We start from the raw sequence: 22,530 nt of genomic DNA on the forward strand, positions 1-22,530 counted from the left end.
ATTTAGAAAGCATAAAGTTGGGTGATGTACTGACAAACAGCTCGACGGTGACAGAGACACTGCTGTTAAGGGCTGGGTTCCCGCCGTCTTTAGCCATCACAGTCAGGTAGATCATTCCTTCAGGGACCATCTCGTAGTCCAGAGGGCTGTTCACACTGACCACTGAGGACAGAAAAATTAGAGAGAGAGAGAGAGAGAGAGGAGAAGAGAGGAGAGAGAGAGAGAGAGAGAGAGAGAGAGAGAGGAGAGAGAGAGAGAGAGAGAGAGAAGAGAGGGAGGGGGAGAGAGAGGAGAGGAGAGAGAGAGAGAGAGAGAGAGAGAGAGAGAGAGAGAGAGAGAGAGAGAGAGAGAGAGAGAGAGAGAGAGAGAGAGAGAGAGAGAGAGAGAGAGAGAAGAGAGAGAGAGAGAGAGAGAGAGAGAGAGAGAGAGAGAGAGAGAGAGAGAGAGAGAGAGAGAGAGAGAGAGAGAGAGAGAGAGAGAGAGAGAGAGAGAGAGAGAGAGAGAGAGAGAGAGAGAGAGAGAGCAGGAGAATGACATAATACAGCAACTTTATATTTTGGTTACATTAAAACAATGTACAACTGCTAATGTAGAACTGCTAATAATGTTAATTACCAAATACCAAAATGAATGTGTTTCAATCTATAGCTAAAGGACTCCTGGAGTGATAAGTATAATTTCTGTCTTATCTGTTGTTGTCTAGTACTGTCTTTTTGCTAGCTAGGGCCATCTACTTTAAGTGGCTGTCTTCCCAGTAGCCTACTTGGTGTGTGAACTGCTGACTGCTCCTGGAGACGATCTGTGTCTGCACAATTATTCTCTCACTACAGGTGTCCCCCAGGGCTCGGTTCTAGGCCCTCTCCTATTCTCTCTATACAATGTGTTGGGTTGTAATTTGAAATACTTGCTACACCAGAAGCCATGGTCTTGGAGAGTTACTAAGTAAGGGAAAAGGCGATCACATGGTTGCGTTCACTGATAAGGGTGGACAGCTGTGGATTAGAGAAGAATGGGGGCCGAGGTCAGGTCAGGTCACATGAAGGGAGAAGAAACAGTGTATTACCCACATCACTTAACTTCCTGCCTAGCAACAAAGATGTAATGTTTAGAGAAAAGGAGGAGACTCCACCTAAAGGGGGTATAAATACTTGTGCTGGTGGGAACATGTCTTTGTCTTATGCAGCTGTGTGACCCAGTGGGTGAATAAACTTGGCTTCAGCGTTATTAGTCGTCCCTCAGTTTTTACTCCGTTTATTTAGAACCTAACAGTTGGCGCTGCGAGAAGGGTTCACCACGATTTACAGTCAAACTAGAGACTCTGAATCAGTGAAACAGGAGCCGGCACCAAAAACAAGTTAGGCACAGTTCCTACACCTGTTATCACTCATTCTGACATCTTGGGGAGATGAGAATTGTAGGCTGAACAATTTATAGGATACAGACCAAGAAAAGCCTGAGTMTATTCAGTAGGCCCACTGTAAATAATACAGGTAGGACTAGGCACTGTGCCCTAATCTGGCACTAGCAGATCATTCGAATGAAAATGCAGGAATTTGTACCTCCGCTTCGATGGCAGGGTTGAAACCCACTGGCAAAACTGCTATTGCAGGGGTGGTGGACCAACACTCCACATGGGCAGAGATAGTTCAAGCCACATTAAGAGTGGAATCTAATTCCACTCACTTTGCAGTGCGTATAGTCGCTGCCCAACATACCCCCAGTACCGGTAATGGATTCAAGAGTAAGACAAATTAAATCAAGCGGAGGTATATATGTTTTTTTTTACATTGGATAAATGTAGAGACTCAGAGTTGCAAAATGGTATATATCATACACTGCATTTTTGAGGAACAATGGGGAAGTAATTCTGCTTTGAAAGTTGAAAAACTTTCAAAAGCTCCTCTTTGTCTACACCCATTCAGCATCGTTCACACCCTCTTAAGCTTTAGCCCCACCCATCTCGTTTCGCTCTCGGAGCGTCCAGAGCGCACACTTGACGCTCTAGCCGATGATTTGATTACATCTGGATAACATGAAAACAGTCTAACAAGCTCTACTGGCAACAATTTCATGATGCTTTTTTGCCGACCTTTACTGACACCGGCCATATTCAATGGGTGTTGAACACTTTAAAGAAATGTAGCTAGCTAGCTAGGTAAACAATGACCCTAGCTAAGTAAACAACGTGTAAGATCACACACATCATGTAACTTTAGCAAATGAGCCAGCAAGCTAATGTTAACTTGAAGTCGAGTTTTTAGAAAAGCCTCTGTTACGTAGGCTCTGAGGAAAGTAATCGGAGAGTTTGCGGACTCAAAGATACTCTGCTATTGGTCAGTTGCGGGCGACCTAGAGCCGTCCTGACACTGAATTGATCACAGTGGGGATTGGTGCGGTCTGTGGGGGTGAGGGGCCAGGGTGACTGTGTGTTCTGTGTGAAACACTGTACTTGGTGAAGCCCTATTGGAAGAAGGACCTCATTCTGAAAGTGTCTGTGTGACTGTCTAAGTGACCCTCAGAGGTGGTGAATTCCAATTATTTTAAATGTGCTAGCCAGGTATGCCCTGGGTTACTCTGTGTGAGTATTTTGTTATGGGATCACTAGGTAATATTTGTAGGAGCGTTCTGTGTGAGCACGGTAGGTTGACTCTGTGTGGGTAACCTTTTAATTATGTTCTGATGTTCTGTGTGAACATCTGACCAGTTCTGTGTGAACATCTGACCAATCCTGTGTGGGTGATCCTTAAAGTTCTGTGTGAGTACCTAAGAATTTCTTACGTTTTATATGGATTCTGTGAAAATWTGAAAACATGATCAATTGTATGTGTGRATAATCGATTACTAGTGATAACGATGAAAGTAATGCTGAGAATATAAATAGATACAATTTAAACCACCCATTCGTAGTTTTAAGCAATATTAAACTGTCTACAAAATCTGGGCAATTGAGCTCTAGAAACTGATTAGAGTGTGTCCACTTTTGGTTATCTTACGATGTAACTATAACACGCTTATTGGATTATCTKCGTCTGGGTACAACATTTGAAATAAAACTGCCCTTAAGGTCTGAAACTGTTTTATTTTTTCTTCCCAGTATGAGAGGAGTTGCGGGATTTATTGAATAAACCGTTTTCCATAAAGTTAGAGCGAATTAAGATGGAATCTCGACGTAATTTATAATGTCGTACAAAGCCTAGGGTATCCATCAAACTAATTATCATTGCGTGATTAATGAGATGTAGTCTTAATTGAAATACGTTGCATGAGTAAACATAATCTACTTTTATTAAAAGGCGCAAGATCTGTTTCCTAGTCAATGAATGTCAATTTTACTCTTTGACTGCTAATCTATTCATTTGGCATGTGAGAATCATCGCCGCAGTAACGTTTGGACCTTTAAATTAGGGCTATTTTCTGGGAATTGTCTCGGTAGTACGTGCCTGATTTTACGACTACAGACAATTGTAAAGTGGGTTTATTTGCGGGGAGTCTTAGATCTTCAAATAGCATTGCTGGTGCAGTGGTAGAATGTTCGCCTTCCAAAAGAAATTCTCGAGTTCGGTTCCCGGCCAATGCACTGACTAAAATCTGAGTTACTCATTGTAATTCAACTATTTGGTATGTTTTGACTGGAAGGATACGGTCGCTAGTGTTTGTATAAGATATAAACTGAACGTTTTAATAGCTCGTTTGGTTCAAATTGAAAGACTAATTAATTTAACTTAAATATCGAGGCGAGTTTGATGTGATACGTTGTCTGTTGCCTAAATGGTCTGCTGAAATAACATATTGAGAAAAATAGGGAGTCGTATTTAAATAACTGAATCAAGGAAGAGACAGTTACCTAAATCTAATGAATACATTTGGCGCTGTACATGTTATTTTTAAAGTCTTGGACATTTCATAAGTGTGAAGCCGAAAGAGAAGAGAAAATTGTAAAGTTTTGTTTTAATCTTACGATAGAGGTAAGGCAGAATGTTGTTTGAGAGGGGTTATATTTTTGCCACCTGGTAAAAAAAATAGGAGAGTTGGGCTGAAAGAGATTCAGGTGTGAATAAGGAAACATTTTGTGATAATTTTGGTATTCTGATGGTTATTGATTCTTGGTTTGATTGTTTAGGTAACACCAGTGAATTTGAGCAGGAAGGTCATGTATTCTAACATTGTAATCTGTTTCCATTACGTGGAACAATGTCAGGTCATTAAAGTTGATTGCAGTTTGAGTAATTTTTATTTTTACAGGGACAGTGCACATTAATCACAGTTGTGTGTGTCTAATGGCAGGGTATTCCAGACATGGGAAGCTCTCACAGTGAAAGCAGATTGACTAAAGGTGCTTTTCCTTAAGGGAACTATACAGTCATCTCTCATGGCGGATCTTGTGGATCTGCTGCCATAAGGTTTGGGTTTCCTGTTCAACAAAAGTACTAAGTAGAGGGGGAGCCTGGACATTTAGAATCTTGAATACAAGATAGGCGTCAGTGTATTGCATACGATTTTTTCTTATGCTTTCTATAGCTATTGGGTTTCCTATCAATTACTTTGAGAGCCTGTTTGCAGACAGACTGAATGGGTTGTAATGTTGTAAAGCAAGCTTGGGCCAAACTAGTCAAGTAGTATGTTAAGTGGGGGAGTATCATATATTTGAAGTATAGTTTTGTTACCTCTGTAATCAAAACGATATCATATGTTTTGGAAATTAGCTAGGTTGAATTTGGTTATTTGAGTTACCTTTTTTATTTGCTATTTAAAAGAGAGGTTGGAATCAAGTATGATGCCGTGGTACTTAAAATCAGACACCACCTGTAGCTTTTCCCCTGATACATAGACATCTGTCTCAGGGGCATCAGTTGTTTTCTTTGTGAYGAACATGCAGACTGTGTTTTTTTATTTTTATTGAGAGGCAAACATGAGTCTCTGAGCAATTTTGTCATCTGAACCATTACAGTAGTGAGTTCTTGTGTAGCTTGTTGTTTGTTATTTGCATGCATTTATCACTGTATCATCTGCATACATTGGAAATTCAGACCCTGTACAGACAGAAGGAAGATCATTAATGTACGAGCTGAACAGTATTTTTTTTTATTTTTACGCTGATGTGACAGCGCCAACTTTTGAAAGATTTTAGATTTGTTAAAAATCAGGATAGTTTTTACTAAACATATCAACAGGTTGAAATTATTAGATTGCTGATTAAAGGGGTTATGGGTTTGTTTATTTGTTTACTGTTTATTGTTTATTTTAGGTGTTGATGTTACTTAATTAAACATTGTATTATCTAATGTGTTTGAGTAGGATTCTTTCTTCCGGGACGGATGGAAGTTACCTAAAGTATGTAAGTTAAAGGAGACATGGGAGAACACGTCTAWWTTTTTTTTAAATGCCTGAGATTAAATATCACTGATTCCTTACGCTGAGAAATGTACTACATCTGCGACAGAGGAAAAAATGATTACATTTAGATAGTAATGATACCAGGATAATTGTATTTAAGGGTAGTGTATGTTCAATTAAGCATACATATACATTGATGTAGATTACAATTTATGATTCATGATTTGAGGTACAGTGGAATTATCATTATTATTAGGTTTTGTTTATAGTTAACTTTTGAGTTTCTGAATCGGTGTAGTATAATGAATGTTAACGAAGTGTTTGTGTTTTTTTCTGGGAAAAAGGGGGTGTCATTGTCTCTTTGAAATGTTTCCTGGGACTATAATCTTGGGGAGAGTGAGTGAGATTGAGGCCGTAAACTACCAAATTGAAAAGGGCCTGGAAGTTTTTGTGTTTTTACCTTAAGGTTTGCAAATACACACACACAACACATTTTTTATGACTTTTTGTTGGTGTTTCTAAAATACTATGTTTGATTTGTTTTAAAATTGCCTTTGGGTTTGGTGAGTTTTCCATTTGTTTTAGTTCCAAGGTATCTTAAAGGGGCATGCACGCACGCACATGGAATATTTCTGAGTTTATATTTTCTGAGTTTTAATTAAACACGTGAATTATTTTGATAAAGGAATGTTCTGGGAACCTGGGATACAACATGTAGGAAATGTTTGACAAATTTTTTATTTGTCTAATATAGTAAGAAACACTTCTTTGCAGGGTTTGTATGACCTATGACATCTATCATGACTTTCAGTTGTGGCTTGATCACCCTCATTGGAAAGCCATTTTGATAATGAATTTAAGGTCATTTGTAATACTGATTTCAAGGTAATTTGTGTAATTGATAAATAAGATGGAGTTTATAGTTCTTAGCCATATTAACCAAGGGTAGGCTGCTTTAAGTCTATTTTCCTATGACCATATGGGTAAAATAATTTTTCTTTGTGGAGGTTTTCAGAGTAGTGATTTTAATTTGTGTATGTTATTTGAAATTTTGTTTTATCTTTTGACCAGTAGTAGTGTTTTTTTTTCTCACCTTACTCTCATGGAGGGTTATGTGTTAAAATGGGGGAGGATTCAGTTCTTTGACGTTTTGGATTGAAGTTTACACACCTTGAGTGATATGTGAAGGAGTGTATTGTATTGTTGTGTTGTTTGTTCTGTTCTATTCCCGGTGGGTTATAGGTCTAACTTCCTGATCCTTTGGCTCTATGATGGAGTTGACATGGGGAGTATAAGCCAATTTGAAAGAATGGTTTCATTAGTATGTGTTGTTATTCTCTTTGAAATATGTTTATACATTTGTATTAAGAATAATTGCTAAAAGTAATAATTAATCATGTAGTTAACTTATGGCTGCAGGGGCAGTATTGAGTAGCTTGGATGAAAGGTGCACAGAGGTGCCCAGAGTAAACGGCCTGCTCCTCAGTCATAATTGCTAATATATGCATATTATTAGTAGTATTGGATAGAAAACACTCTGATGTTTCTAAAACTGTTTGAATTATGTCTGTGAGTATAACAGAACTCATATGGCAGGCAAAAACCTGAGAAAAAATCCAAACAAGAAGTGGGAATTCTGAGGCTGGTCGATTTTCAAKCAAGATCCTATTGAAATCACAGCGAGATATGGATGAGTTTGCACTTCCTACGGCTTCCACTAGATGTCAACAGTCTGTAGAACCTTGTCTGATGCCTCTACTGTGAAGGGGGGGGGCGAATGAGAGGGGAATTAGTAAGGTCTGCCATGACCTGACCATGCTTTGACCATGCACGTTCACATGAGAGGGAGCTCTGTTCCATCGCACTTCTGAAGTCTATGTAATTCTCTTGTTGGAACGTTATTCAAGATTTATGTTAAAAACATTCTAAAGATTGATTCAATACATAATTTTACATGTTTCTACTGACTGTTACGAAACTTTTGGACATTTCGTCAGCTTTTAAAGAACGCGCTTCCTGARGTTGGATTTGTTTACCAAACACGCAAAAAAAATAGCTATTTGGACATAAATGATGGACATTACCGAACAACACAAACATTTAATTGTGGAAGTGGGAGTCCTGGGAGTGCATTCCGACGAAGATCAGCAAAGGTAAGTGAAGATTTATAATGCTTTTTATGAGTTTTGTTGACTGCACAATTTGGCGGGTAACTGTATGGCTTGCTTTTGTGGCTGAACGCTGTTTTCAGATTAATTGATATTGTGTTTTGCCGTAAAGGTTTTGAAATCTGACACAGCGGTTGGATATAAGAACAAGTGTATCTTTAATTCTCTGTAAAACATGTATCTTTCATCAAAGTTTACGATGAGTATTTCTGTTATTTGACGTGGCTCTCTGCAATTTCTCCGGATATTTTGGAGGCATTTCTGAACATGACGCCAATGTAAACTGAGGTTTTTGGATATAAATATGAACTTAATCGACAAGACATATATGTATTGTGTAACATGATGTCCTATGAGTGTCATCTGATGAAGATCAAAGGTTAGATTAATTTTATCTCTATTTGTTCTTTTTGTGACTTCTCTCTTTGGCTGGAAAAATGGCTGAATTTTTCTGTGAAATGGTGGTGACCTAACATAATCGTTTGTGGTGCTTTCGCTGAAAAGCTATTTGAAATCGGACACTGGTGGGATTAACAACAAGATTACCTTTAAAATGGTATAAGATACATGTATGTTTGAGGAATTTTAATTATGAGATTTCTGTTGTTTGAATTTGGCGCCCTGCACTTTCACTGGCTGTTGTCATATCATCCCGTTAACGGGATTGCAGCCATAAGAAGTTTTAATGAACTGAACTAAACTGTTGTTCTGATCTGTTCTTTCGAGGTTATCATGAAAAGTGACATCAGACGGTATCTTAATGCATGGAAGGATAATTGGACCGAACAGTGTGTGTACCTCAAAACCCCTCTAATTGGCTGAAGAAGAGTGACAAAGGCGTTGAATAAGGCCCTGTCCGAACCACTTCTAATGAGAGAAGGGAGCCGAGACAGAAATTGGTGGACAGTATACGATCTAAGCTGTCAACTGCTTTTCTTTCATGTTTCTCTCAGGAGTGTGAGAAGAGTCCACGTGGAGTGAGCATGGAGATAAATCTGTTCTAAACTTCTCTTATGTTGCTGGTATACTGGTTGACAAATGGACAAGACATAATGGGTGGTAAAGGTGAGACATTAAAATTGGGACATTATCATGGGCCATCCACTTTGAACTGTAAAGCTATCTGAAGAAGAACGAAAAGGACGCCAGAAGAATCAGTGCCTGAAGGAGGGGGTTGATCAACTGTGCCAAAAAAATTGCGTTAGACTTTTGTGGTATCAGTTGATTGTAGAGGTCTACACAACGGAAAATTATAGTAATTTAGATTAAGAATGCATTGAGATACTGATCTGTATTATAATCGTGATAAAAAAGTTAATAGTAGAATTATGGGATAATTATACTGAATGTTAATATGAATGTACATTCTGCCAATATTGATGTGTTAAATTTATTTTTTTACTTTGAGTGATAAGACAAATTTAAATCACCTGAGCAATGTCATTCTAAATTTTGGTTGGATAATTAACTGGGTTCTAATTATGATTTTATTTGGAAATTGAATGATTTTTAAAACTGAATTCCCATGCCAGGCACACCTGTGAGCTCTGGAACTCCACCTCATGTTTGCTCTTCACTCGCAGTCACTTAGTAGCCTAGGCCTACTCCCGACCGGTCACGTTGTACAGCACCATATTTTCCAGACTGAAACCCTTAATTAAATCGCTTTAGCCATGATTGTAAAATTAATCAAGGCTCCCTTTGTTATTTAGTTTTATAACAAAAATGCTTGACTGTATTTAAAGACATGGATGACTTGTATGCTGTGTGATGACATACACAAATTACTGAGTGATTGATTGATATACTGTATATTTAAGTAGGCCTTTATGCCAATAAGTACGTTATGATAAAACAGCTACAGTAACAAATGCATTTTCCTTTTCTTGGAATAGAAACAAGTGCAATACAGTGCCATATTTTCCTAACGGAAACCCTTAGGCCTACAGTACATCTGCTACAGTAAGAAATGCATTTCCGTTTTTCTTGGAATAGAAAAACCATAATATTCATCAAATTAATGAAGCTACATTTCTAAAAATAAATCGCATATAGTCTGTTCTATTCAAGGCTCCCTTTGACTCTTAGGCCTACAGCTCCATGTCATTTCAACATGTTAGCTTCTCAAAGATGCCCTCTGGTGGGCAAATTAGCACTAACTCACATTAATGGCAACAATGCCTGACACTTAAATAACGTGCCATAGAATTTTGCGGCATGAAGCTGTGCCGCAGTACGACGCAACTTTAAAAGAAAGAACCACTGTATCAAGTGTTTTAATTATGATTCGGAAAGGAGAGAAAGAGAGAGAGCACTGCCCCTAAGCTGCGAGGAGAACACAAAGTGAGGGGAGGGTGCAATGCTCACATTTATTGGGTGTAGGGAGGGTTTCCTACCAGGAAACCTTATCGTTTAGTGTCCTCCGAGAGGGAACCCACTTGATGGCGTAGCAGTCGGACGTGTGTTTTTGTCTTATCCCTTCCTGTCCCTTGTAAATATCATTTTTCTCTGTTTTTTCCCCGTATATATATTTAATATTTTAATATCACTTTCTATCTACGGACTGAARATACTCTCCTGCAACCCGCCTCACCCAATGTGGTACGGATCTGTTATTTTTATACTTAAGAACTCATCAACTCATCAAAAGCTAGCCAGCTAACTGGCTACCAGCTAACTGGCTACCAGTTAGCCACGGCCCGCCAGCTGTCTAAAGTATATCGGACTGTCCCATCAGACAAATTCTTTGGCCACTATACCCACCATACGGAGCCCTGCTGATCCGTCGTCTGAACCGCCGCCTGAACCGGAACCCCAACAGATGCTAGCCAGCTAACTAGCTACTAGCTAGTAGTCAGCTAGCCACTGCTAGTGGTCATCAGCCACCTCTAGCATGGACAACTCTCGCCAGTCTGCACAGCGCGACTCAAACCAGAGCAAATCAGACTTATTTTTCTCCATATCTCCGGATTCRTACCGCAAGCTCTGAACCTTTTATTCTTCACCTGGATCATCGCAGCTAGCTAGCTACTATTCAAGTGGCCACTCCTGGATAACGTCACTGTCCTGAAGCCATAACCAATTCGCCTGGAGCTATCCTTGCAAGGCCCATCTTCCGGCTAGCCAAAGACATCCATCAGCCACTACTTGGGCTACAATACCTCRTWTTGCCAATTGGCTTGGACCCCCGCCGACTCATCACGACTGGACCACCGACGTGATTCGCCCGATGGGGTTTTTCTCAACTGGCTCCGCCATCGCTTCGTCCCCTGAAATCCCATCCGCGAGCATGTTAGCCGCGGCCTGCTAGCTGTCCAGAGCACATCGGACTGTTAGCTTAAGAGGCCCACCAGACAAATTCTTTGGCCACTATACCTATTCTGCCAATTGGACTGGTTTACCACACGGAGCCCTGCTGATCTGTCTGCCGATGTAATAGCACCAGGGGGCCACCAGGGGGCCATCTTCCGTCACGACGTCCTTCTAAGGCCCTTCTGTTAGCTTGCTAGCCCCGGCCCGCAAGCTGCCTGAAGCCACTCACTTGACTCCTATGATCACTCGGCCACGCATGCCTCTCACTAACGTCAATATGCCTTGTCCATTGCTGTTTTGGTTAGTATTTATTGTCGTATTTCACTGTAGAGCCTCTAGCCCTGCTCAATATGCCTTATTTAACACTTTAGTTTCACCTACCACACATGTGGTGACATCACCTGGTTTAAATMATATTTCTAGGGACAATATCTCTTTCATCGTCACTCTATGCACAGGTTCACCCTCACTGTATCCACATCCTACCATACCTTTGTCTGTACATTATGCCTTGAATCTATTCTACCGTGCCCATAAATCTGCTTTTACTCTCTGTTCTGAACGTACTAGACGACCAGTTATTTTAGCCTTTAGCCGTACCCTTATCCTACTCCTCGTCTGTTCCTCTGGTTAACATTAGAAGCCTCCTCCCTAAGTTTGTTTTATTCACTGCCCTAGCACACTCTGCCAATCCGGATGTCCTAGCCGTGTCTGAATCCTGGCTCAGGAAGACCACCAAAAACCCTGAAATGTACATCCCTATAACATTTTCCGACAAGAAAGAACTGCCAGGGGTGGTGGTGTTGCAATCTACTGCAGAGATACCCTGCAGAGTTCTGTCTTACTATCCAGGTCTGTACCCAAACAATTCAAGCTTCTTCTTTTAAAAATTCACCTTTCCAGAAACAAGTCTCCCACCGTTGCCACTTGCTATAGACCACCCTCTGCCTCTAGCTGTGCCCTGGACACCATATGTGAACTGATTGCACCCGATCTATCTTCAGAGCTAGTGCTGCTATGTGACCTAAACTGGGACATGCTTAACACACCGGCCATCCTACAATCTAAGCTTGATGCCCTCAATCTCTCACAAATTATCAATGAACCCACCAGGTACAACCCCAAATCCGTAAACACGGGCACACTCATAGATATCATCCGAACCAACTTGCCCTCCAAATACACTTCTGTTGTTTTCAACCAAGATCTCAGCGATCACTGCCTATTTGCCTGCATCCGTAACGGGTCTGCAGTCAAACGACCACCACTCATCACTATCAAACGCTCCCTAAAACACTTCAGCGAGCAGGCCTTCCTAATAGACCTGGCCCGGGTATCCTGGAAGGATATTGACCTCATCCCGTCAGTAGAGGATGCCTGGTCATTCTTTAAAAGTGCCTTCCTCACCATCTTAAATAAGCATGCCCCTTTCAAAAATGTAGAACCAGGAACGAATATAGCCCTTGGTTCTCTCCAGACCTGACTGACCCTATTACTAGCCTGTTCAACCTCTATTTCGTATCGTCTGAGATTCCCAAAGATTGGAAAGCTGCCGCGGTCATCCCCCTCTTCAAAGAGGGGGAGACACTATAGATCCAAACTGCTACAGACCTATATCTATCCTACCCTGCCTTTCTAAGGTCTCGAAAGCCAAGTTAACAAACAGATTACCGACCATTTCAAATCCCACCATACCTTCTCCGCTATGCAATCTGGTTTCAGAGCTGGTAATGTGTGCACCTCAGCCACGCTCAAGGTCCTAAACGATATCATACCGTCATCGAMAAGAGCCATTACTGRGCAGCCCTATTCATCGACCTGGCCAATGCTTTCGACTCTGTCAATCACCACATTCTTATTGGCAGACTCAACAGCCTTGGTTTCTCAAATGAGTGCTTCGACTGGTTCACCAACTACTTCTCTCATAGAGTTCAGTGTGTCAAATCGGAGGGCCTGTTGTCCGGACCTCTTGCAGTCTCTATGGGGGTGCAACAGGGTTCAATTCTCGAGCCGACTCTCTTCTCTGTATACATCAATGATGTCGCTCTCGCTGCTGGTGATCCTCTGATCCACCTCTACGCAGACAACACCAGTCTGTATACTTCTGGCCCTTCTTTGGACACTGTGTTAACAAACCTCCAAATGAGCTTCAATGGCATACAACACTCCTTCCGTGGCCTCCTACTGCTCTTAAATGCAAGTAAAACTAAGTGCATGCTCTTCAACCGAACACTGCCCGCACCTGCCCGCCCGTCCTGCAGCACTACTCTGGACGGTTCTGACAGAATATGTGGACACCTACAAATACCTAGGTGTCTGGCTAAACTGTAAACTCTCCTTCCAGACTCACATTAAGCATCTCCAATCTAAAATTAAATCTATAACCGGCTTCCTATTTCGCAACAAAGCCTCCTTCACTCATGCTGCCAAACATACCCTCGTAAAACTGACCATCCTACCGATCCTTGACTTCAGCGATGTCATTTACAAAATAGCCTCCAACACGCTACTCAGCAAATTGGATGTAGTCTATCACAGTGTCATCCATTTTGCCATCAACGCCCTATATATTACCCACCACTGCGACCTGTACGCTCTCGTTGGCTGGCCATCGCTTCATACTCGTCGCAAAACCCACTGGCTCCAGGTCATCTACAAGTCTCTGCTAGGTGAAGCCCAGCCTTATCTCAGCTCACTGGTCACCATAGCAGCACCCACCCGTAGCACGCGCTCCAGCAGGTATATCTCACTGGTCACCCCCAAAGCCAATTTCTCCTTTGGCCGCCTTTCCTTCCTGTTCTGTGCTGCCAATGACTGGAACGAACTGCAAAAATCACTGAAGCTGGAGACTCATATCTCCCTCACTAGCTTTAAGCACCKGCTGTCAGAGCAGCTCACAGATCACTGCACCTGTACATWGCCCATATGTAAACAGCCCATCCAACTACCTCATCCCCATACTGTATTTATTTATTAATCTTGCTCCTTTGCACCCCAGTATCTCTACTTACACATTAATCTTCTGCACATCTACCATTCCAGTGTCTAATTGCTGTATTGTAATTACTTCACCACCATGGCCTAGTTATTGCCTTATAACTCCCTTATCTTACCTCATTTGCACTCACAGTATATAGACATTTTGTCTTCTTTTTTTCTACTGTATTATTGACTGTATGTTTGTTTATTCCATGTGTAACTCTGTGTTGTTGAATGTGTCGAACTGCTGTGCTTTATCTTGGCCAGGTCGCAGTTGTAAATGAGAACTTGTTCTCAACTAGCCTACCTGGTTAAATAAAGGTGAAATAAAAATACATTTGAAAAAGATGGTAGCTTGGACTCATCATGAGAGGGATAGTAGCGGTTTTTGTTTTACCATGTCATCAGAATCCTAATGTTAAAGCACATCAATACATATGGCTTGCTGGATGATACATGACACCCGAGGATGAGGATAAAGGTGGCTGGCATGGAGACTAGCATTCCATTGGCATTGGACAGAATAAATGGATGGTTCTCTCCCCAATCTCAGGGTGGTGTGAAATTATTAAATATGTATTTTCTCTCTTTCCTGTTCAAGTCCATATGTTTTCTAGGTGTTGTGGAACATTAGAAGGATCATTGTTCCAGAGGCGGGATTGTTGGAAATTGACTTCAGAATGTTTTAGTATGTTTATAACTATAGAAGTGGATTAGCAGTAGTGACTAACATGTTCTGAGTTAGATGGAATGATTTATGTGCACATTTATTTGTGGCCGGAGGCATGGTACATATGGGGCCTGCGTTTGAGACAAAATGTTTGCATAAGGGTGTTAGTTACAGAGTCTGGCAGGACCGACATCAGTGTATTCTGTGAAGTCTCAAAAACCAAGACATTAACGTTACAGGGAATTGGGAAAGCGGAATGGAATGTGACTGGATCGGAGATCTGTGTGGCTCATAAATGAAAGAAGGGGTATTAGAGTCTCTGTGTATAGTGATATCAGGGGGTAGTTCGTAGGAGGGGAAGGTCAGCTAACTGTGCACAAAATAGAGACTACTATGAACTTCAATTGAACGTCACACATACCCAGATCATGGTGGGAGTAGCAGAGAAAGTGTTGTCATTTCAGACACCATTGTCAACTTTCAGTGAGGGGTTCGTCAAAGAAGGTACCATGCCTGAAGGACGCTATAGTGATTTTAAGGCCACCGCAAGTGTATATCAGGTGGCCATGGAGGACGAAGGAGATGGGGAGCGAAGTGAAAATGACATGGCTTGGAAACTTTTTGGAAGCGGGGAAGACTGGGTGAAAGCATGAGGAGTTTTTTGGGGTCTTCATTTTTGTGGAACCCAGCAGGCATAGAGTCAGGCGAAGAGAGAGTGGAAATRGCCATGTTATCAAACGTAGGTTTTTCATTGCATATATAATTATGCAAAGCTCAACGCATTATTAAAACTTGTTGTTTTGTGTTGCTTTTTGCTTCTCAAGTCTTATGCTATTACTGTCATATGAACCAGAAGGAGGAATTGGAGAAAGTCAAAAGCTCCAGCTGAAATGTCATTATCAGTTGTCCGATGAGAGAGAAATAAGAGTGTGCATAGTGTGATTATAAATCAGAGGCTATACATTTTGGAGGTGTAAATAGACAAATCAACTGTGAATGTCAATCATGTATTATTATTATTTGTTTCATTAGGAGGGACTGTTCGGTTGTAATTTGAAATACTTGCTACACCAGAAGTTAATGTTTATATATAGGAGGAATGTATATGGTGTGGTCAATTAAGGGTGGATATGAGCCATGGGCTTGGATAATTACTAAGTAAGGGAAGGAGCCTAGCAACAAAGATGTAATGTTTAGAGAAAAAGAGGAGACCACCTAAAGGGAGTATACATACTTGTGCTGGTGGGAAAATGTATTTGTCTAATGCAGCTGTGTTACCCAGTGGGTGAATAAACTTGGTTTGCGCTTTACTAGTCGTCTTTGAGTTTTTACTCCGTTTATTTAGAACCTAACAAACGTCACCCGGCTCCGTCATATCCTCACATGGTCTCCTATCATGGCTATGCGGATGACATTCAACAACTTTTATCCTTCCCCCATCTGACAAGCAAGTGGAGACACACATCTCTGCGTGCCTGGCGGCTCACCACCTCATCCTTGACGAGATGGAGCTGCTCTTTCTCCCGGGGAAGGCCTGCCCACTCCAAGACCTCTACATCATGTTTGACAACTCCACAGTGTCCCCCTCCCAGAGTGCGGCAAAGAACCTTGGTGTGACCCTAGACAAAAACCCTGTCGTTCGCTGTAAACATCAACGCAGTGACTCGCCCCAGCAGGTTCATGCTCTACAACATCCGTAGAGTACGACCCTACCTCACACAGGAAGCGGAGCATGTGTCAATCTGTCTGGACTATTTCAACTCACTGTTGGCTGAGCTTCCCGCTTGTGCTATCAAACTTATCCAGAACGTCACAAGCCACCTGGTGTTCAACATTCCCAAGTTCTTCCATGTCACTCCTCTCCTCTGCACAATCTACTAGCTTCCAGTCAAAGCTTGCATCCACTAGAAGACCACTGTACTTGCCTACGGAGCAGCAAGAGGAACTGCCCCACCCTACCTTCAGGCTATGCTCAAACCCTACACCCCAACCCGAGTACTCCGTTCTGCCACTTCTGGTCTCTTGGCTCTCCCAACCATACTAAGCCCAGGGAAAACTATTTTCTGTCCTTGCACCCCAATGATGGAACCAGCTTCCCCCTGAAGCTAGGACAGCAGAGTCCCTGCCCATCTTCCGAAAACCTACCTCTTCAAATAGTATTTTAAATAAACCCACAGCTGATAGCTGCTTTATTGAAGAAAAATGTACTTACATTAACCACGTTTCCATCCACAGTTTTTATGTCAGTAAAGTCATATCATATAAAAAACAATCACCACAGCTGTGATGGAAACAGGAAGTTTTTGTACAATTTGATAAATGCCGACAGATAATTTGTTCGTTCGACATGGTGAAATCTTTTTTCAAGGGCAGTCTCGCAAAAAGACGCATTCTTGCATTCTAACTAAGGGAACAAATTAAGGGAATCGTTCACAAACATTGGCACATTCTAAAATCCGATGATAGTCTCGGWAATGTGTTTTCGGACCTTCCCTTGGTCGTATTTTCGCGTGGCAGAAATCTCAGAGACCAATTGGTACACTCTGATTTACCACCCCAAGATATTCCTGAACAACGTCTATTTGCGCCCCTACTGGATGGAAATTGTAAGTGTAATGGCTGTGCTCAATGCAATGGCACTTATAAATGCAGATCTTTCAAACACCCACAAACAGGGAAATCAATCCCAATCAAAGGTGTTATTACGTGCTCCACTAAGGCAGTTGTTTATCTTATAACTTGTCCTTGTGGTAAAAATTATGTGGGTAAAACAAAGCGTGAATTAAAAGTACGCACCATTAGGTGCCAAAACTTGACCTACCCAGTTGCGGCCCACTTTTTGGAGGCAGGCCACTCGATTTCGTCTCTGCGTTATATTGGCATCGAACATGTCACCCTCCCTAGGAGAGGGGGTGACCTTGATAATTTATTGTTAAAACGAGAGGCTGCCTGGATCTTTAACTTAAAGACCCTTGCTCCCTTCGGTCTCAACGTGGACTTTTATCTGAAGCCATTCTTGTGATTGTTGTGACTTTGCCATTGTGGTTGTTGGTAGGCTTGTGTGGTCTTAAGTGAGTCTATGATCGTATGCTATCCATTTGTATTTATTGTATGCTGCTCTTTCTATGCCATTTTAATATTTGAGAAATTAACCAATGATATTAGGCCACTCTTGGCCATGATTACAGACACCTGTGTGTCTTGACACTATATAAACGAGTCATCCCGCAGTGTCTGTGATCATACCCTGATGAAGACAGCTTGCCTGTCGAAACGTTGGAAAATTAAATATTTTTGCATCTGAGCTCCTAGAGTGTGCGGCTCTCCTTTATTTTTACGTTTTCTACTCCGCTAGCCAGCACCTCGCCTAAATAGGTGTGCATTTCTTTTTCTTCAGGAATCTTTTTTGTGTCTGTAAAATTCATTATGCATGAAATGGCGGTGGAAATGCCTTTGTGCGCAAATATTGATATAATAACCATCATATTGAAGTAAACTTGGTGTCACGACTTCCGCCGAAGTCAGGTCCTCTCCTTGTTCAGGCGGCGCTCGGCGGTCTTCTAACCATCATCGATCCACTTTTCATTTTCCATGTGTTTTGTCTTGTTTTTCCTCACACCTGGTTTCAATTCCCTCAATCATTTGTTGTGTATTTAACCATCTGTTCCCKCCATGTCTTTGTGTGGGATTGTTTATTGTAAGTGCTTGTGCACGTGTTGTTTGGTGCGTGACGGGTTTTTGTACCCAATTATTCTTGTAATTTTATGCCGTAGGTTTTGCTATTAAACTGCTCTGGCTATTACCAAGTTCTGCTCTCCTGCGTCTGCCTTCCCTGCCACCGATTACGCACCCCTTACACTTGGAGTCACGCAATGATATGGTGTGTGATCCTCCCACTACAACTTGGAAAGCAAGCAGTTTATTAGGCTACATATGAAATAAGATGAACTTCACAGGGTGGTGAAAGTGCGCTTTGATCTTGATGCTCCTTTCCAATAAACATCGAGGGTCTTATTGTGCTGACATGATGATAGATTTTTGACTGCCGTTTGACAAATAAAAATATTATCGCTTTAATCGACAATCATTTCATCATGTAGATTATACCCGCACAGCCTAGCCACTGTCACGTTCCTGACCTTATTTTCCTTTGTTTAGTCTTTATTTAGTTMGTCAGGACGTGAGCTGGGTGGGTATAGTCTATGTTCTGTGTTTCTATGTTTAGGTTTGTCATATTTGCCTGATATGGTTCTCAATCAGAGGCAGTTGTTTTGCGTTGTCTCTGATTGGGAACCATATTTAGGTAGCCTGGTTTTCACTGTTGGTTTGTGGGTGTTTGTTTCCTGTGTCAGTGTTTCTGCCACACGGGACTGTTTTCGGTTAGGTTACTTTGTTATTTTGTATTTGTGTCTTGTTCAGTGTCTGTCTTGTTCCATATTAAAACATGGACACTTACTACGCTGCGTCTTGGTCTCATCCCTGCTACACCTCCTCTTCAGACGCCATTACAGAAACACCCACCAACCAAGGACCAAGCAGCGTGGTAAAGGACAGCAGCAGCGGCAAAAGACGCAGGATTCATGGACTTGGGAGGAGATTCTGGACGGCAAAGGACCCTGGACTCAGCCAGGGGAATATCGCCGTCCCAGGGCAGAGTTGGAGGCAGCGAAGGCAGAGAGGCACTGGTATGAGGAGGCAGCACGGCGGCGCGGTTGGAAGCCCGAGAGTCAGCCCAAAATATTTCTTGGGCTGGGGCACACGGGGAGTGTGGCGAGTCCAGGTAGGAGACCTGCGCCAAAACCCCGTGCTTACCGTGGAGAGAGAGGGCGTCGTACTGGTCAGGCACGGTGGAGCGCACGGTGTCCCCAGTACGCGTGCTTAGCCCGGTGCGGTACATTCCAGCTCCTCGTATCGGCCGGGCTAGAGTGGGCATCGAGCCAGGTGCCATGAAGCTGGCTCAACGCATCTGGTCTCCAGTGCGTCTCCTCGGGCCGGTGTACATGGCACCAGCCCTACGCATGGTGTCTACGGTTCGCCAGCACAGCCCAGTGCGGGCTATTCCACCTCGCCGCACTGGCCTGGCTACGGGGAGCATTCAGCCAGGTAGGGTTGGACAGGCTCGGTGCTCAAGAGCTCCAGTACGCCTTCACGGTCCGGTATATCCGGTGCCACCTCCTCGCACCAGCCCAGTACCACCAGTGCCAACACCACGCACTCGCCCTGTGAGGAAGCCTGGTGCATCTCCAGAGCTCTGTTCCTCCTCCACGCACTCGCCCTGTGGTGCGTGTCTCCAGCCCGGTACCACCAGTTCCGGCACCATGCACCAAGCCTCCTGTGCGTCTCCAGAGCCCTGTACGCCCTGTTGCTGCTCCCCGCACTAGCCTTGAGGTGCGTGTCCTTAGCCCAGTACCACCAGTTCCGGCACCACGCACCAGGCCTACTGTGCGCCTCAGCAGGTCAGAGTCTGCCGTCTGCCCAGCGCCGCCTGCGCTGCCCGTCTGCCCAGCGCCGTTTGAGCGGGGCAGCGTCTTCAGACGAAGAGGAGGAAATCTGCCGTTACAGCCACACTGTATCTGCAAGCTGTTGGCTAGAGCGCATATGCCAAGACCAGACAGAGTAGGCATATTTGCTATTTTAGGCAACAGTTTTTGTGACAAAACTTTTGTTAGAGTTAAAAATGCGATGGAAAACTATTGAAATTTAGATTTTTATTCGGTACATGAAAACTTAAGTGAAAAAGTGCATTTTGTGTGCACCACATCATCGCGCACTGATTTTTATCCACAAAAGTCAATTTCGTGGGAAAATGTGCATATTTTCTTTATGAGGATTCTAGAGTATTCACATTCAAATCTGTCCCAATTGGAAGGAAGCCTAGATATGTGGTTGTCCCACCTAGACATCTTAGGATCAATGCACTAAGTGTAAGTTGCTCTGGACAATGACTAAAATGTAAAATGTACATGTGCATTATGGCCGGACAAAAATATAAACTGGTAAAGGTTTTGTTGAAGGTATTGATATTACTCAAAACAAGTATAAATTCAATGTGTGCATGTGTCTGTGTGTTTATTTGCGTGTATGCGTGTGCCTGTGTGTGTGTGCTGACCTGCGTAGCCCTCCACCATGGTGATTCTGAAGTAACCACGGAACGCAGACACTGAGGTGATGGTGTAGGTCAGGAAGTTGTTAGGGGGAGAGTCCTCATCTGTCGCCTGAGAGAGAAAGATAGAGTGATTACAAGTTATTATTTTTTAAATTTTGTTATTACAATGTATTTAACTCAAGTGCAGTTGTAACATTGATGTGTTGGCAATATTTACTCAATGTTTGTCATGCCAATAAAGCCGTTTGTATTTTAATTTGATGGGGGGGGGGATAGAGGAAGAGGAGAGAGAGAGAGAGAGAGAGAGAGAGAGAGAGAGAGAGAGAGAGAGAGAGAGAGAGAGAGAGAGAGAGAGAGAGAGATATACAATGATTACACTTGAATGAGATAGACAATGTTTGGAAGCTCAGATGGTACAGTATCAGTGATAGTGTTACAGCCTGTGGATAAGACTGTCAGTCAGTGTGTTATTGGGTAGATTAGAATTTAGGCCCATTGTTATATACCAGTGTTAAAGATGCACTCTCAAACTTTGTACAATTTCAGCCAGTAGTTTTGAAAGTGGTGCTCACAAGCCAAAAGTGGTCCCTGTTTATGTGTACCGTGTCATCAAATTGTATACTACGTCATCAACTTTTTGGGGTGCAATTCGCATGACAAGTTACGAATCCAATCGGAACTATATGGTACGTATTTGTTGTCCTTAAGATCCTGGACTGCATCTTTAATGTTGAATGAACACAAGCGGAGCAGCACAGCAAACAGGGAACAGCCAGAAGTGTGAATGTCCCATTCCAATGTGTGTGTTTGTGTGTGTGTGTATGTGTCTATCTCTCTCTCTCTCTCTCTCTCTCTGTGTCCCATTCTAAGTTAATCCAAACAATAATAACACTCAGAATGTCAGCTTGAATGGATAGAATATTAATACTGAGGCATTGAGAGTCATTGGAGCTTCCTAGGGCATCAGTATGGTTTGGACATGAAAAACGCTGACTTGGGTACATATGCAAAAATGTTTATGTCAATGTAGAGATTTGACAGGTTATTTCTCTGACTGAGAAAACACCACTCTCGTCTCTCTCAATTCAATTCTATCTCTATATCTCTTAATCTAACTTGCTCACCTTCGCACCTCTCTCTCGCTCTCACTCTTGCTCACTCTCTCTTGCTCACTCTCTCTTCAAATACTTTATGATAAGGCATAACCCTCCGACCAACTGAGAGGGATGAAAGATAACAGAGAGGAGGAGGAGGAAAAGAGAGGGAGAGGAAAGGAGAGGCGGACGCAGGGAAACAGAGACTCTGGGAGGCAAAGAAGATGCATTATTTGTACTGATGAAGAGAAAGGGATGATGTCTGTGGGGCTGAAAGGGAGAAAAGCTTTTGTGTGCTTTGTGTCACAGTATCCCCTTCCCCATCATCTCTATCACTCCTTTCCTTTTGGCTTCACAGTACCCCTTGATCTCTCTCTCTCTCTCTCTCTTAGATACAGGGTTTTCGGAGGCTTGGGGGTCTGGTCATTGGCAAATCCATAAATCGCTGACACGCACACTTTCCACTTGCTGGCTTCCTTATTTCTCTCAGGCATCATATTAATAGCCAGAGTGTTTAAGGTTAGCTCCGTCTAATCAAATACAGCAAATAGACCGTTCAGTCCCTGCTCACACACACACACACCACACACACAGCCAACACACACACACCACACACACACACACACACACACACACACACACACACACACACACAACACACACACACACACACACACACACACACACACACACACCACACCACACACACACAGGGCAAATAAAGACGGCGGAGACACTTAAACATGCTGAGCTGTACCAAGCCAAGTCCCAAATGCCATCCTACTCCCTATTTAGTGCACTACTTTTAACCAAAGTCAAAAGTAGTGCACTAAATAGGGAATAGGATGACCCAAAAGTATAGCACTA

The 22,530-nt window shown here is 42.6% G+C and overlaps 1 protein-coding gene across 1 annotated transcript in view; it reads right to left on the reverse strand.

The window, feature by feature from the left end:
- Positions 1–22,530, reverse strand: part of LOC111977838 (cadherin-23) — a 75,189-nt gene that overhangs the window by 47,563 nt on the left and 5,096 nt on the right. Inside the window, exons 3-4 of the mRNA XM_024007558.2 lie at positions 20,573–20,678; positions 35–162 (exon numbers count right to left, since the gene is read on the reverse strand). Of these exons, the coding sequence (XP_023863326.1) occupies positions 35–162; positions 20,573–20,678 (234 nt within the window). The remainder of the gene's footprint in view (positions 1–34; positions 163–20,572; positions 20,679–22,530) is intronic.

The sequence above is a fragment of the Salvelinus sp. IW2-2015 genome, linkage group LG18 (genome assembly GCF_002910315.2).
Source record: "Salvelinus sp. IW2-2015 linkage group LG18, ASM291031v2, whole genome shotgun sequence".
Classification (NCBI taxonomy): domain Eukaryota; kingdom Metazoa; phylum Chordata; class Actinopteri; order Salmoniformes; family Salmonidae; genus Salvelinus; species Salvelinus sp. IW2-2015.